Source organism: Hyaloscypha bicolor, assembly GCF_002865645.1.
Source record: "Hyaloscypha bicolor E unplaced genomic scaffold K444scaffold_17, whole genome shotgun sequence".
NCBI lineage: Eukaryota > Fungi > Ascomycota > Leotiomycetes > Helotiales > Hyaloscyphaceae > Hyaloscypha > Hyaloscypha bicolor.
In genome coordinates this window covers 515,410-532,029 of record NW_020194519.1, presented here as the reverse complement: position 1 = coordinate 532,029, position 16,620 = coordinate 515,410, and the positions used below count along the sequence as shown (strand labels likewise).

General features: G+C 47.3%; 4 protein-coding genes across 4 annotated transcripts; 1 reads left to right on the top strand and 3 right to left on the bottom strand.

The window, feature by feature from the left end:
• Window positions 1–177: 177 nt before the first annotated feature.
• Window positions 178–3,176, bottom strand: K444DRAFT_608404 (HET-domain-containing protein). The gene is made up of 4 exons (XM_024879379.1): window positions 2,717–3,176; window positions 1,898–2,574; window positions 1,659–1,822; window positions 178–1,560 (listed from the first exon to the last, which is right to left on the bottom strand). Exons 1-4 carry the CDS (start codon window positions 2,950–2,952, stop codon window positions 454–456), a joined length of 2,184 nt encoding a protein of 727 aa, XP_024741625.1. The 5' UTR covers window positions 2,953–3,176; the 3' UTR covers window positions 178–453.
• A 1,995-nt stretch (window positions 3,177–5,171) lies between these two features.
• K444DRAFT_659958 (uncharacterized protein) lies at window positions 5,172–7,792 on the bottom strand. The gene is made up of 2 exons (XM_024886414.1): window positions 6,540–7,792; window positions 5,172–6,470 (listed from the first exon to the last, which is right to left on the bottom strand). The coding sequence occupies exons 1-2, from the start codon at window positions 7,331–7,333 to the stop codon at window positions 5,309–5,311; spliced, it is 1,956 nt and encodes a 651-aa protein (XP_024741624.1). The 5' UTR covers window positions 7,334–7,792; the 3' UTR covers window positions 5,172–5,308.
• Window positions 7,793–8,493: 701 nt separating this feature from the next.
• On the top strand, window positions 8,494–9,084 carry K444DRAFT_499797 (uncharacterized protein; the record flags this gene model as incomplete). Its single annotated transcript, XM_024873333.1, has 2 exons — window positions 8,494–8,907; window positions 8,962–9,084. Coding segments are annotated over 2 exons (537 nt in total), but the record flags the coding sequence as incomplete, so codon positions are not given.
• A 2,715-nt stretch (window positions 9,085–11,799) lies between these two features.
• Window positions 11,800–14,676, bottom strand: K444DRAFT_705225 (FabD/lysophospholipase-like protein; the record flags this gene model as incomplete). The annotated part of the gene is made up of 4 exons (XM_024888104.1): window positions 11,800–12,997; window positions 13,049–13,294; window positions 13,352–13,616; window positions 13,671–14,676. The coding sequence occupies 4 exons, from the start codon at window positions 14,674–14,676 to the stop codon at window positions 12,070–12,072; spliced, it is 2,445 nt and encodes an 814-aa protein (XP_024741622.1). The 3' UTR covers window positions 11,800–12,069.
• Window positions 14,677–16,620: the final 1,944 nt, after the last annotated feature.

The following is a 16,620-nucleotide window of genomic DNA, read 5'->3' as shown; positions in this document are numbered from 1 at the left end:
AAAGCCTGTCAATGAGGTAATATCCAACAACGGAGACTATCAATTCCTTTTTAGGCCTGTCCTAAAAGGGTACTTACATATATCCTAATTAGAGTTAGCCTCCTGTTTTACCCCTGTGGGCGGATAATCCTGGTTTGGGAATGCCACGCGAGCGGAATAGGGATGTTTACAGAGGCTGGCAGGGGCACACTAATATAATATATATAATATAGGGATCAGGTATCCCCAGCAGTGTGAAGAAAGGATGCCCTCTTCACTCTCTCCACCTATCGTCAACAACGAAAACTATCCCCTGCGATCTAGGAAATATATGTGACAGTCAAAATCGAATTCAGCCGAGGTGTTTCTCTCTAAACTTTTGGGCACAGTACGACCCAACCATAAACCCGAGACGCTATATGACACAGTACAACATATTAAATGAATAAATAAATAGAATATACCAACAGTTTCTTATCCTAGATATACCAACTTCGTCGTTTCCTCATTCCACGCCGTCGAAATGACCTGACCAACAGCTACCCGAAACGCAACATCACCTTTCCAGTCCACCAGCATAACGTTTATAGCTCTCCAGTTAGTTGCCGGCGAATTCTTGGAACCACCGTTCCCATCTATATATTTGGGTATATGCATATCTGCAACCGCATCCTTTATCGCTATTCCCGTTTTTCTCGAGGAAAGAGCAATAAATTGATGGTCACGACGTGACCGCGCTACACGATCACACGTCCATATTTTTCCAACACGGTAGCGCTCGCTGTCCATTAGGTAATATGTCTGAAGCGCATCATCGGAAATGTTTTGCTCGTATGTTGCCTCGCCGATCCGAATTATACATATGGAGGTCACGAAACTCAACATCGTGCCGGACGACTTCAGCAGCTGCCGGGCATTTTTCGAGAGGGAGTCCGCAGTGGTCTTCTTGCTTCCGAACAGCGTCTTATAGCTCGTCCATACACAATAAGAGTTGGCCGATCCTCCATCTCCTTGTACGTGTATTGTTGTGAGAGGTTCGCTACCAGAAATGGCATCCGGACGGGCATATTCCGACCAAACACAACCCTCGCTCAGTGACCATGCTGCCCATGACCAAGTTGGCATTCCAATAGTTTTAGTATCAATGGCGTATTTGCTATCATCTCGTGGTTGCCAGAGGAGAGTTTCTGCAAGCCAAGCTCGTGGTAAGCCTCCTGGAAACGCTCGCTCTGACGGGTCCAGGGTCCGTAGAACTCCATATATGGCTTTGAGCCTGTCTTGACTGAAGCTGAAAGTTCTTCGGGTATATTCTGAAATTAGAGCGACGTAGTTCGGAAGGAAAGCGAGTTTCCAATTCTTATCGGTGAGTTTCCAATTTTCAAGGGTCAAGAAGTCGCCCACTTGATCCAATAAGGCTGGTTCCTCAAGACGAGAGGCTCCCCACGCAAATGGATTTTGTCTCCTCTTAATAGTAGTAGACAAGGCCCCCGCCTCCATGACTATATCTTCAGCGCACACTGAGTTGGGGCATCTGAAGTAAACCTGGAAGTCGGTAAAAAGCAATAATCGTTTCGAAAGCATCTATATTATGTTAGCCCGTTCTTCCCAAATTCAGGTACGGAATAATTCTCGGTAGATATAGATAAACGTAGGGAGACAAATAAAGTATGGCTACAAACTTTTTCTTGCAATGTCCATCCTCTAGTATTCCAAACCAGTGAGGTGCCTGAATTGAGTTCTTCGAAGGATGGGAATTCAACGGCAAGTTCGACGCCATCTACAATTTCGGAGCGCTGAGCATAACGCCTTCGCCGGCTAATACCTGGCAAGCCCCAATCTGCATCTAAGGGGAGAATGCTGTCAACATTTCCTTATTTTCCCGAAAGCAAGACATCAAGGAGGGGCTCAATAGACTTACGCAAGCCCGAACCAGCCGCAATAGTTAGAGTGGCATTGCTATATATCTCGTCCATCATGCCTATTTGAAGGTCTTGATCTTGCTTATCATCTTGTATGATGCAAAGTGAGTCTACCCAGAGGTAGCCGTACTCAAGAGAGCGAGTGACCGCGATTGCATCTCGGACGGTGCGGGGGAGCTCTTTGGGTAAATCTATGGTCTCAACCCCATACTCGTCAGTGCAAACAGCTGCGCTTAGAGTTCGAGGCATCTCCCACCCCAGAGGCCTCTCCCGTTTCAGTTTGTCTTCTCCCCAGACATACGTCAGTGCAACATACTCAGTCCGACTCGACGAACTTCTCACGATTACCATGTTCTTGACATCGATCAAACGAAGACAATCTTGGAGGAAACGGCGCGATGTCTTCTTACCAATGCACTGTTCCATAGGCCCCGAATGATATTCGTCACACACATCAAGCCATCTCTTACACAAAGCTAGATCGGCATGATCTCGGTCGACGATCCTACCGAAAAAAGGCCCCGGGCGTAAGGGACGAAGATAAACATGAGTGCGTTCTCCCGAATACGATTCCCAGTATAAATCAAACTGATATCGGGATAAAGTATTCGTTTTTGAGGCGTAGGCTTGGAGGTCAAACTCGTTCGAATAATCCCACCGCCTGATTCCATGGTACCTGATAAGCTTGAAATTAGTATTTCCCGACCAGAAGAAACGCAGGAGTTGAATCAATGTTTCATGAATTCTTCCTCAAAAGATATTTCTAAGAGACCTCGAAACCTGAAAGAGGAACTTCGAACTCAGAGAATATCACCTACTCATTGAAGCTGGTACAACATTTCCAGCTCTTTCTGTTTGACAACTTAATTATAGATTTGGAAGAAGGCCGGTGTTCGTTTGATAAAATGGCGTCCCGGACCAGGCTACAGAATAGGCACCCATCACGATTGGAAATACCCCTCCAAGAACCAAGCCTAATGGCTCGAAATCTGCTTTCGTAGCTGTATTTCCGAAAATTGATCGACCGACAGGTGGAACAGAGTGACTGAGACATTTGGTCGAAGTAGAGGTCGGTGGAAGATTTGACATAGGCTGATTTGGTTCAGGCCAAGTCGACAAGGCTGGGCCAATAGACTCCAGAAAGGCAGCCTCTACGCGGGGAACACCAGAAAGGGAGCCTAGATGACAGCAGATGGGCCAACGGGACATGCATCGAAAGATAGGCAGGGATTGTCAATCCAAAGCAAGAAAATACGGAGACGGTGGAATTGATTTGAGGTATGTGACGTGAAGTGGATTCATTGTCGAAGAACGGTTCCACCAAAAATGAGGCTTTGGTCTGGGCGCAGAGCTGAAGGTCAGGAGATAGCTACCCACCAATAATAGTGACCTTTGCTTCGTGCTCGGTAAAGCGGCTTGAGAGCCATTCGTGCAGCAGTGGTTTTTCCTGCAGCCAATCGTCACTTTCCGGGTAATCTTGCAGTGGGGTTCTGAGTAGCGTCAATGTGGCATAAGTGGGACAGAAGCGCGGCAAGTGCCTGCAAAGGAGTGATTTGTGGGTCTTCGTTGCATTCTTTTGCATAGAGCAGCACTACTTCAGCGCCCGAAAAGTGTCCAGAATGCGCATGCAGCTTGTGCTCAAAGAAGATATTATTATGCGAGCAGATTCAAGTTGCACGTGAGGTTTTGCAGATAAATTACAAATCGAAGAACGGAATAACGAAAGGCCGAACCCGCCGCGTTCTCTAACCTTCGAAGTGTTCCCCCCGATACACCAATACGAGCGATAGCCCAATGGGAGCTAGATTACGATTCGGGCGCCCGATTGAGCAATCGCATAATATTGGGGTATCGGGGCTAACGAGTAAAGGGGCTGAAACCCCCTTACCTACTAGTTCGCTCTAAATATATCCTCAACCCTATATTCTTCACTTCGCTTAATCCGCACTATTTATGCCATAGCACAGCCTCACTATTATTAATATTAAGTATATCCTCATGCTTAATTTTCTCACTTCGCTACACCTTACATTTTTATGCTATCCCTTCGTCCGGTGAGACATAGTCCACGCTAGTAAGGGGGCCTGGCTCAGACTGTAAAGTCGTACCTTTGCTTAAAAACTTATTAGTCATCCATCGCCTTTTCGCCCTGAGCCAGGCCCCCTTACTAGCGTGGACTATGTCTCAACGGACGAAGGGATACCTTATAGTTTAATTTATTAATGTTAGATATTAAAGGGAGTAATAATAGGGGTAATAGGGGTAAAGACACCGCTTGGTGAACTTACAACTCTCTGGCCACATGGTACTCTCAATAAAGTTACCTCACAATCAACTTATCCTGGATTGCCTACGACTGGGGCAGTCCATAAAAAGGATAAGATTACTCTCCCAACGGCAATTGCAATGGAGAATGGTCGTGGATCAATCGCATTAGCTCAGAAGGCTAGTAGGGCATCTGAGAGAGCAAAGACGAGAGTAGCTGTGGAGCAAACACGTGAGAATGGAGCTGGAGAAGGAGAATTAGGTGACCAAGTGGGGTGAGGGCACCAAATAGGGCTAAGGTAGCTATGGGAGCACCTAGACGTAGTGGGAGACGTGGAGAGTAAAGCTTAATATGGGTGAAGCGTCTTTAATATATCTTCATTTTGTCCCCCCCGATACACCAATACGAGCGATTGGTCAATAGGAGCTCCTTTACGATTCGGGCGCCCGATTGGGCAATCGGGTAATATTGAGGTATCGGGGGGAACAGAAGCGCATTCTCTCTTTTGGCTAGCGCTAAAAATTCGAAGGCAAAGAAGGAAGAAGTCCTGCGCGCCTCCTCAGAAGGTCATAATGAGTACGGTAGTACCGTTCGAATTTGCACACGACAATATAACGCCCCCGAACAAAATGCTAGAAAACACCATCTATTATGCCCTACCTCTTTTATCTCACAACCACCTCTCAAGTGTCCAGCCCTTTGAGTACTAACCTCCTCGAAACAGTGCCTGCGTTTAACCGTGTGCGGCACAAATAAAACGAGTTATCTCTCAGAGCACCCGAATCTCCGGTGGATGATCGTCGTAGAGAATATCCACAGCAAACTATTCCGCCTCTCCCGACAAGTAGTTGGTCTCGACGGCGCTCTCGCGTTTTATACAACAACGATCTAATTTATTCACGTCGACTGTGTGATCGAGTGACGCATGCTTGAACACGCGCAAGAGAACGTACAAAGGCATTAACCCTCATAGGGCCCGTTCATTAACTTTATTGGCTTTGGCAAGGCGGGGATCGAGTTTTCTTTTTCATCGTATTCTACCTTGATAACCTTACAACTAAATAGCGTTACACTGAAAAAAAAGTAACAAATACAAGACAAGATTTCCTTGCAACGCCGTATCTAAAACTAGAACTCATACGTATCACGATCCTTTCCAAGCAGTCGGCACAGCAGGAGCAGGTCCGTAATTAGGCTCCATAAACGTTTTCGAATCTACAGGCGTTTTGATGGGTAAAGCAGCAGTCTTGGCCCACTGCCATCCTTTGTTCATCCCATCCACCAGTTTCTGGGGTTGTTGTAGCAAAGGGTTGAAGGGGTTCAATTGTGACGAGTTTACACTCTGCGCTGGTGGTGGTGGAGGTGGTGCGGCAGCGTAGTTGAAATAATCGTTATCTTTTCCTTCGTTTACTTGGGTCGACGGCATGCCTGGTGGGGGTGGGTAATAAGGTGGCGGAGGTGTCATTAGGTAGAGAGAGGATTCGGAGCCGCGATGTCCTTGATTCATTGGCATTTGTTGGTGATAGGAGTTGGGGTCCCCTGGGTGATATGGCATTGGTTTCTGGGCGACAGATGGATGTTGGTATGATTGAGGTATGGAAGAATGGCGAGAAACGAAATTCGTGGGAGGATGGTACATTTGCGGAGAGGAGTTATAAGGGAGCGGATAATATGTTTGCTGAGGGGTGTTGCTAATCGAATGAATCGAATACATGGACCCGTAGCCGCTGTCTTGTCTCTGCTGCGGTGGAGGCGGTCCAGGCGGTGTGTAGTATTGTTGTGATGCGGGAGGGGCGTGGTGTTGTTGTGGTTCGGAAGGCGGGCATTGCTGTTGTGGTTCGGGAGGCGGGTAGTACTGTTGTGGTTCTGATTCTTGGTATGTCGGGATGAAAAATTGAGGCTGGTAGGGTGGTAATGGCTGAGGTGGATAAAAGGAATTTTGAGCATGTTGATTGCTCGGTGAGCTAGAGTGTGGTATATCATATCTTGCAGGGAGAGTAGCTGAACGCGGCTCTCGTCGAGGTTGAAGTCCTGGCCGCTCCTCTTGCACATCTGGTTGAGACGTCTCGTCTGTGAAGGCTTGAATCACTTCTGCGCGTTCAAGAGGTTGAGGTTGGGTTGAAGGTGTGAACTGCGAAGTTTTACCGCCAGCAGCCTCTGTTTGTGTTCTTGGATAAGGTTCGACTTGGCTGAGACCGAGACCGAGTGGCCCGTTCTCTTCACGCTTCTCCGTTACCAATGCCAATGCATGCATCCTCAGCATATACTCTTCGTCAACGGGTGTAAGACAAGAAATATCGTTGAGGCTATAGGACGTTGTGTTAGTAAGCAAACCTAACTTTGAAGTCCTTAATGGTGTGGGGTTTGACACTTACCTGCGAGACGAAATGGAGGCTGCATCTGAAGTTGCTAGTGCGGCTTGATTGATTGTTGTCTGTCTTCCGGCATCGGTAGAGTCTTGAATTGAAGGAGAAGATAACGGCAAGGACGCAGATGGGTCTTGCTGGTTCTGGATGTACATCTCTTGCGTTTTGATATCCCCTGGCGAAGCTTGAATGGCGGTGGCTGATGCCTCAACGCCGCATGTTTGTTGCGAAGGTTGCAGGTGATGGGGGTATTGAGATGCTAATACCGCCTCTTCCATTAAAAATGGAATCGCCAACGACCCGTACCTAGCACTCTGCTCTTGAGATTGCTCATCATGGAGCTTCGCTTCATCGGCCATCTTTTTTCGAGCATTCGACACAACAACAACCTCCGTTGCGTTAAGTGCCGTATTTGTTGCAGCCATTTCAACCGCCCGCACAGCCGCTACAGCTGCGAAATCACTAGCACCTGGTGGTGCAAGTCCAAGTGTCAAGCCACCGATGACACCAGAGACTGCCATTGGCGCGAGTACGTCCCCCGTTCGTGTACGATGAGTTGTCCCCCTAGCTTTGAGACCAGCCTCAATGATCTCCCGTTTCTTGCGCGCATTGTGTATTCGTGGGGCAGAGAGACCGAGTCCAACGGCAGATATCCCACCCGTGAGGGGCATGAGAAGGACTGAGGTTGCTGTCGAAGTCGCGCCGGCCGATATCTGCCTCGTGTAGTTCTCCCATTCTTTCTGCAGCTGTTCTGCACTCATCCCATTGCATTTCTCTTCATACTTGGCGTAATCGAACGGCATTTTGATATGGATTCGTGGTGATCGAAGGTATTCGTAGAAACGTAACCGAACGCGTAGGACAACTGGTATTGGCAGGTAGCGGCTTCAACTACCGTGTGAGGATTCGACTCAAATATTTTCATACATACTATGTTGCTGGTCGCATAGACACTGGTGAAGATAGGGGATGCAGAAGGTTTCAGCCTCGCTGAGGACAGAAGCTAACCAGCGCGTCGGCGATTCTAATTTTCCCCCGAAATCTTAACGGCACGCAACAACGGACTTAGGGAGGCAGTCGAGGCAAGGATTGAAAGCAAGTGGGACGGCTTTGACGTGTGGTGGTAGAGTTGGGACGAAAGAGAGGGAACGACGGGTAGGAGACGTTTGGGAAAAGAAGGAGACTCTCCACAGTGAGAGCCGCATCCACACGTGGGTTTTCGAGGCCCCAGTCTGCAGGCCCCGCACCTTTCCCAAAGGAATCATCATCTGAGACTGGCAGTGCAGGTCCCCGGTCCTTGGGGACGAGAGTGTCCTTAGCGCAAGAAATTGCATGCGGCGTGGGTCAGCTCAGTGACCAAGCTGACTGAGGTCCCCAAGCGCCCACTGAGACGGCTCAGGGGCGAGACCCAATCGAAAAGATACTCCATGTGTTGGATCGAGTTCCGACTGCTGTGTAACACACCCACAGCACATATGTCGTAGACCTGGCCTATCAGAATTGGAAACGGGGAGAATAAGCGAGGGGTTCCTGAGACACAAGACTTTCAGCCCCCAAAAATAGCCAATATTTAGGGCTGACACTGCACCCGGCCCGCGCCAAGGGCTCGGCCACGGGCGCCAATCTGGGCCTAGAGCTTGATTTTACTGTACCCCTGTGAGCTGCAAGGTTCTTCCCACCCAATTCTCTGTTCACATCAAGCCCCAACCTTTCGAGCCCAAACTGCCACCCCAAATAGACAACGCCCAATTCGCACAGTTACAAGGCGCCAACAGGACTCTAAGATGACTGACTACAACACTACAAATGCGTAAATGAAAGGAACCAATTGGCGTGTGCACCATTCCGAACAAACCACCCTGCACGCCGCGGCAACACTGGAGATTGATCCAGAGACATGACCGGTTCCGTCGAGGACAAGATCGAGGACACCATCTACGAGAACGAGGCTCTTCGACATCGCCAAATTCGACTCCTTACCCTCTTCCCGGGAGTTAATGGTGATAACGGTGACTCGCCAATTCGTTGTATTCTCAAACCCGTCCATCTCGATGACGCGCATCCACCATGTTACACAGCCTTGTCCTACACATGGGGTGACAACAGCAATAAAGTCACGATAGAAGTCAATGGGACAGAATTTGAAGTAACAAGAAATCTCCATTTGGCCCTAAAGCACTTTCGGAATACTCAGGATCCTATCCCTACTCTTTGGGTTGATGCAATTTGTATAAACCAGAAGCACGATAACGAGAAGGAAGCCCAAGTTCAGTTCATGCAGAGTATTTTCTCTGGCGCGCAAGAAACTTGGGGCTGGCTTGGCCCCGAAGTAGATAAGAGCAACAATGCTGTTGATCTAATCAATGTTTTGTCACGAGTCTATCGCAACTCGTGTCAAGGAGACAATACAGATCCAGAAAATGCAGACAAGGCACAATGGGGATCACTGAAATCCCCGGGGATCGAAGATAAGCTCGCTGCTTTAGATCATCTCTTGACTAGAGATTACTGGTACCGTGTTTGGATTGTGCAGGAAATCGTCTTGTCGAAAAAAATCGTCTTCTTCTGTGGCAGCCGGAAATTCTGTTGGGATTCACTCTTATTCACGGTGTATCTCTTGAACCTTCATACCGAGACCGATTTCGTTCACAACTGGGGCAATAAAAGAGACCCCCTGCGAGGTATTTCAGGTGGCAGTCAACGTATCATGTCCATCCAGAGTGTTCGATACGATTATCAGCAGAATGTGGAGAGTGAACTGAGGGACTCATTGTTGTCACTGTTATCGAACCATCGATCAACTGGTGCAACGAATGCAAAGGATAAGTTTATTGCACTTGCTGGTCTTGCTAGGGTCCGTTTTGAAGATCATTCGATCAATGACCCCAAAGGAACTCAAAAATTACAAACGGAAGCCACGACGGATGGTCTTTACGCCATGGAAGTGGGCGATGTGTACGCGTTTGCTTGCCATTTACTTACCAGAGAGACGCGCTACAAATCTCTGGACTTTCTCGACTCTGCAGGATTGCCCAGGAAATACCCCATGCCTTCATGGGTACCGGATTGGAGTGTCATTATTCAAAGTCGACCTTCCCCGCTCCTATATTGGCAGCTTGCTACGAAGAAACACGAAGATATTGTTCTTATCAATGCCACGGGCAAGCCCAGTCCCCTCAACAGGACCACTTTTTCCATTCGAGAAAACGCAATGCTCCAGGCCACAGGGCTAAGAGTTGGCTCTATTCAAGAGGTCTTTGCAGCGCCCAGTGAGCCGGAGCCTCCCAATAAACGCGACCCAAACCAAACACCTCATAGTCGTACGAAATATCCAACTGGCGAACATCCCACCGACGTTTTGTGGAAAACCATAGTCCTAGACCGCGATCTCGCGGACGGAATAAAAGCCCCCCAGCACTGGGGAGACGTCTTCTACCAACACATATCCCAGTCATCAAGTCCTTCTTTCCTCCAGCAATGGTGGGCGCAGTGCAAACTTTTCAAACTATGCGGCTCAACGCTCGAAGAACTCGGACAAGAACGAAGTCGACAGCTTTCATCACCATCCCAATCTTCCAACCCGGGCGAGGAGCTTGCACGCTTCAAGTCGGCATTCGCTATTAGTGTGGGGTACAGAAAACTCGCAACGACTGAAAAGGGGTATCTGTGCTTGGTCCCACTCGATGCCAGAGGTGGGGATATCGTGGTTATTTTGGTTGATTGCAGCGCTCCAGTCTTACTGCGCCAATATGGAAATGAGAACACTGGATACAAATTCATTGGGACTTGTTATATGCATGGAATTATGCATGGCGAACTGGTGGATGAGCTTCAGGTGGAGGACCCGTTTACTGAGAAGTTCGATATTCGTTGATATATGGAAATGGTCTGCAGGCCGTAACGCATCACCACCAAGACCTTGTGACCGATTGGACTTGGTTGGGTATGTTCCTTTAGATTTCTAGGATGATCTGTTATTGGAGTATCTCTTCGAAGTTGCATAGGCACAATGGGCTTGGCAACACGCCTCTGTGTGCAACTGAGCCCACGCCACCGCGCCGCTCCAACTTCAATCTCAAATTTACCAACTCACCTCCAAGCATCAATGGAATCTTCAGTGGTACGATCGCTTGTCAAAATCCCTGGCTTGCATTCATTTACGTTTCCGCCGTCATTAGCCTTTGTTTATGTTCAATACGTAATCCTGCAGAATGCTCAAGAGGAGGCCCTTCGAATCCTCCAGTCCGTCTTTGCCAACCTCAACGAGACAGGTCACATCTATGAGGGAGGAGAGTGCTAGAGAGCATGCGAATATTGAGCGCGAAATCATCGAGATATTGAGGTCTTTGCTATGACTATTAAGCAGTCGTTGAGGCGTGGTTTTGGTACTCTCGTCGCTTTAGTTTACTTTAATCGGTCTTCAATCTCTTTTATAGCAATTCAGGGTAATTTCTTTATCTATTAGCTTCTTGTAGGGAACCAAGGGTACTAGCATATATATCACTTATGTTTTCCTACCTGTGCTCCTATTAGCTTGATGTCACTGTTTACTTTCGGTAAATCGGCGAATATCAAGCCCGCGGGTAGAAATGCCTACATGAGGAAGGCCGTTGTAATCGGCTAACTAGGCCCCTGATTTCAAGAACTGCAGATGACGGCACCTAGTTTCTTATATCAGATGCCTTGAACTGGGATCAATTAGAGAGCTAGCTAGAGCGGAGAGTGAAGCTAAATATAAGAGAGTAGGGGAAATCACATGAAAAATAAGCAGTGGAGCCTACTAAGCAAAGGGGTGGCAATAAGGGGCCGAGACAGTGACGCCACATTCGTACCAGCTGACACCTTACCGCCTTAATGGAATTCGATAACTGGATACTGGAAAGACCATAATGCATTGTCCGATAGTGTCGGGACCTGCTTAGAATGTTTCTTTGAAGTAAATAAAGAATAGAAGCTCTAGAAGTAATAAGATATCTTTTCCCCGATGGAACGGAATAACATACCCCTAGTAGAGCCTAATGGTTAAAGACGGAATGGTGGGCTGACCGAGGTTCTTATAGAAGAGGACAATGCGGCACTGTTTCTTAGGCAAGTATGTCCACGGAGTTGAGACATGCGCGCTCTTAACTGGCACCGTTGCTTCTCTCAAAGCCCCATCGACACGCTCTACTCCAAGCATCAACTCTGAAGCAACTTCGCGGGCTTTTCTTGCATCTCCATAGATGTGATGGGTTGAATATTTGATAGGCACTGTTTGAAAGAGAAAGGGGAGGTTTCCTTGACCCAGTAATTAATGGCGATGGTGTGAATCGCAGAAATGTCCCTTTCTTATGCTCTTTGACACAATCCGCAACTCCCAAATTAAATACCCGACCTGAAATTAAGTTAAGTGCCCATCCTTGGAGCATGCTTCAATATCTGTATTTCAGCCCGTCCTCCGGTCTTCAACATCGCACCCGTCCATCATCCGCCTCCGTAATAATCCCACACAACACTGCCCTCTCGCTCCATCTCTTGGAAGCTTCGGTTTCTCCGTGGCTCAATCTTCATGCTTAGCTCCTCGATATGTCCAACACTTCTTTGAGCCCTCCACAGCAGTTGAAAAATCAGTCTCAAGAAGATCAGGGCGTTCGCTACGAAGATGAGCTCGAAGTTCCTCGGGTGTGTAGAGCCACGCATGGCACTCTGCCTGGGAACATTCATATCGCGAGGCACAAGCGTAACGCTCCCAGGCCAGTGTATCTCTCGTGCGCAATCGGCGGCGACGAACTAGGATCAGCGCTAATTCATCCAGGTCTTTTTTGACCCCGTCTTCCTTCAGGAATTTTTTGACGGCCATGTCCATGGCAATCAAGGTTTCTTCTCCCGTAGGTCGACTTCTAACTCTCATCTGACTCCTCCTCCGCCCACTCCACTCATCCATGGCAACTCCTCCCAGAGCTTTACCGCCATCAAACCGAAAGTAACGGAATCTTTTGTGGCCATCCTCATCGTGAATCCCGCTGTCGTCTTCCATGGCTCTGTGGGCGGGGAGGACATTGGTTATCTCCTTTTTCATCTCCTCCACCATGCGAAATAAACTGGTCAGTTTCCCTTCAAGATGGTCACCAGATACTCCTGTGCCAAAGCTAGCGAACACTTCGATGACTTCGCTCGGCGCTCTTCGTTTACGTTTGATATCTCTCAGTATCTCGTGACTGGGATTGTTAGTGCCAAAGCCTCCGTCCACGAACGATATCTCCTTCTTTTCAAACCCTTTGACGCCCCAATTTTTGATGTTAATCGGTCTGAAATAGTTGGTCGCCGCACTCGTTGCTCTCCCAACTTCAAAAATGCTACACGGTGCGGCTCGGCCTGCATTCAACGGCGGGTTTTTTGAGCCAGCTGGTTCATCTTCTCTGCAATCATATGTTCGGAACAGGAAAGGCAAAGTGACACCGCCCTTATCAGCTCGAGCAGCGACTATGCTATTGCAAGTATCAGTTCAGTTATCGAAGCTCTGATGTAGATCTACTAACGTCTGGCAAAGGTCTTCATGGCACGGGTAATGGGCCGCGCTATCCTCATCTTCAGTAGTATTACCATGGCGTTTAGCAACGTCGCAAATCGCTTTTTTGAGATCGTCCGCATCGAACTTATGAGTTAGAATGTTTGCGAATCCAGGTGGTCGAGGATGGCCAAAGACTTTCTCCCCCAATTCTTTATACTCCTTAATACAATCGCAGACCGTCATTCGAAATCTCGATATCATTATGCTGATAAGTCTGAGTAAAGTCAGTATATGATATTAAAGATATAAGCTGAGAAACGACAGAACATACCCCCCTGTGCTTGTGCCTCCGATGAACGTGAAGTAATGACATGGCAAATAGAGTTCATCATCTTCCAACTTATGAGGTGCGCGTTGGACCGTCGTTCCGTTCACCTCACGAGGAGGATATTCACAAGGTGAAAAGCTTGACTCGGAGAGTTTGCGTTTACCACTTGCTTCCACATCCTTATCCAGCTCCTTTTCGAAATAGGCGATTTTGTCCATGAGAGCTTTAAGCATCAACAAACTTCCATATCCTCGAATTCCTCCCCCGTCTAATCAGTGTTAGCAATCAGGAAGTTGAATTGGATTGGAGTAAGGAGACACACCAAAGGTTAATACAGCCTCTTTTGTCCATTCTTCTCTTCGCAACTGATGTGCCACAAATTCCTTTAGTTCAGCATTGTTGATGTCGTTGTAATCGTCTCCATCCGTGGGCGGATCGTATCGCTTGAGTGCTTCGATAGTCCCGGAAAATGCCCTTTGGACCCTTGCACACTCCGTTGGGTTGAGATCTCCAAGCTTGCCACCAAGAAGTAAAACATGAGTACGAGACTCGATTCCGTCAGGGAAATCATTCGGCAATGGCCCACCAATAGACACAACTCCGCCAAACTTTGTCTGCCAACAAGCGGCAGCAACCGCAAGTGCAGCAGTACCGCCTTGGTCGTGCCCAACAATTGCAATGTCCCGCGCCCTGAAACCGCATGTTTTGATGAGAACATTTGTAACGACTTCAACCCCGATCCTCTCAGTACAGTTTTCGTAGGTGGGCCTGCCAATATCATCATCACTCACGTCGGCCGCCCTGTTTGAAATATTGTTGAGAGACTCGGTTGTTGTATTGGCGGTGTTTGAGCGACTAGGTCCTGCAAATTCAGAACTTTGAATTGAAGAAAAGCCAGTTCCTGCTCTCCTGATAAGTTGAAGCGTGCGGTCTTTGCCAATGTAATCGCCCTTGTCCGACCAACAATAAGTGCCTGTCTCCCCAACCTGCGTTGTTCCTCGCACAAAAATACAGGCAGTCCTTGGACCAAGCAAATGCTTCTTGGCAAACTCGTATAAAGTGTGTTGGTTGGCCGCGTACCCGTGGAGAACAACTATCACGTATTGGATCTCCTCCTTCGGAGTATTCAATGAAACAACTCGATTCTCAATATACTTCGGGAAGTCCTCCTCTACTGGCAATCGTGGAAAGGATTGCCCCCGGGGGGGTGTTCCCGGTAGAGCTTCGAGAACGCTGGTGTTGACTTCTTCGTAAATCTCCGGCGGGGCTCTGTCGTTTTTCTTACGATACTTAGAGCCCCACGTGTTTTCCGCTGATTGATTGGTCATTTTACAAAGTGCTGTACGGAAACGCGGCCGTGAAAGCCTGACGACGTTTGGCAAGATCCACAAGCTATTATAGCGGATTTTTGCCGCAGGCTCGTCAGTGAAAACACAACCGCGAGGCGAAACTTCGAAGAGCCTCCCGAACAGTCTAACATGCATTCTTGGTTATATTGGTAATTGGGCGTTAAATGATCCCTGCAGAATTGTGTTCATTGTCGAGGAGTGTGGACCGGATGCGGTTATGATGGGCATCACTGATGAACCAACATCGGACCGGGCGTAAGTGGTGAACATTTCTGCTCTCTAATTGGAAGGATATTAGCGAAACTGCCCCAAAACAAGAAGGTCGGCGGTCGCCAATTTGAGAATTTCAGCCGGCCTGTATGTGGTGCATGCTTCCAATAGGAAACCCTACAATCTTCCCAAGCCCCGTGGGCGGCTGGATAGCGTCTCGTTTTGCCCTGAATTTGTTGGCCCTAATGTTTGTCCCAGAGATTTTCTCAAGAAGCAAAGTTAAGAGGTGTGGTTACACAAAGCAAGCAAAGTTGCTGAATGAGGCTGCGCAGACTTCAGGAGCCTCGTCACTCCACAACGAAACTCTTTACAAAATCAATTGAAACTCTACAGTTTTGCTTCTTCTTACATTCTCTTATATCATACATTCCCTTGATTATGGCAATGCTCACATTGGAAGAAAATGAGAGATTGGCCAAAAAAGTGTGCAAGGCTATGAACAGCTGAGCGGCTCAAGATTGAGGGTGTGCCAACTTCCAATCGAATTGGCTGCATCGCAGCTGTCCGCCACAACGATTACAGTGATGCCGTGCGTACAGGCGTCACATCCATGCTTCAGCCAGGCGAGTATGATGACGCCAGGTGGCCAAGGTTTCAAATTAGTCGCCCAAAGAAAGCCTGACAGTGCGCCACGGCTTCCATATAGGACAACACCTATTTTCTCATCATCAGCTGGACAGCCATTATCCTGAAGAATTATAAAGAGGTTTGACTTATCTCCGCTACTTTTCTATCATCGAGACCCGACTTTGCATTTAATCCACTTCATTCAAATCCTTCGTTTCAGATTTAAAATGGTTAGAGGATGTTTCTCAGGATCTTCCCGCAGCCTCGCCCCTTTCTGGGACGAGAATCTGCGAGATCTCAGCCTGCAGCCCCTGAAATATCTTGACCGTGAGTCATTTCATTCCAAGACACCTGGCATTGAAGAATCTAAACTAACTTAGGCTTATCATTAGTCACACATTGCCACCCTGTCCTAGTTCCACGTTTCAAATCCACCTTCGATCTATATAACCCCAACGGATCTCAAGCTTATCCTACAGCCATGACGCCCATTATAGCAAGAGATGTGGCAGATACGGAGGGAAGGACTTATGTCGCGACTCTGCGTTTTAATAGCTTAGGCCCAAAGGCAAAGTGGAGGAGGGCGGTGTCCAAAAAACATAGAGTACTCTATGTTGGTTGTTTACCTAGTATGCAGCAGAAGGCTTGAATTTTTGGGTACCAGGAGTTTGGCGCTGTTTGATTTAGGCTATGCCTCAGAACTAGTTAATGCTAGGTATATATTACAACAGGACTAGATTTCCTAGTAAATTGTAATTCGCTTTGATTTATTCACATCTCAATTTACTAAAGGTCAATATATTTCTCATATTTCCGCTCTGGTTTACTTTATAATTCTTTTAAGTATCTAGCTATTATAAACAATAAATAAAAATATATAAAAATATAGAAAGAAAATAAAAATCTTATATAATTAATTAAAGAACCAAGTTCTAGTAATAAGATATTATAATTCTTAAGATAATAAAATATTTTATAATTAATATATTTTATAATTAATATATTTTATAATTAATATATTATATAGTAACTATATTTACTATATTTAAGCTCTGGCTATTTATACTATATCTCTCTTTCCTCTTT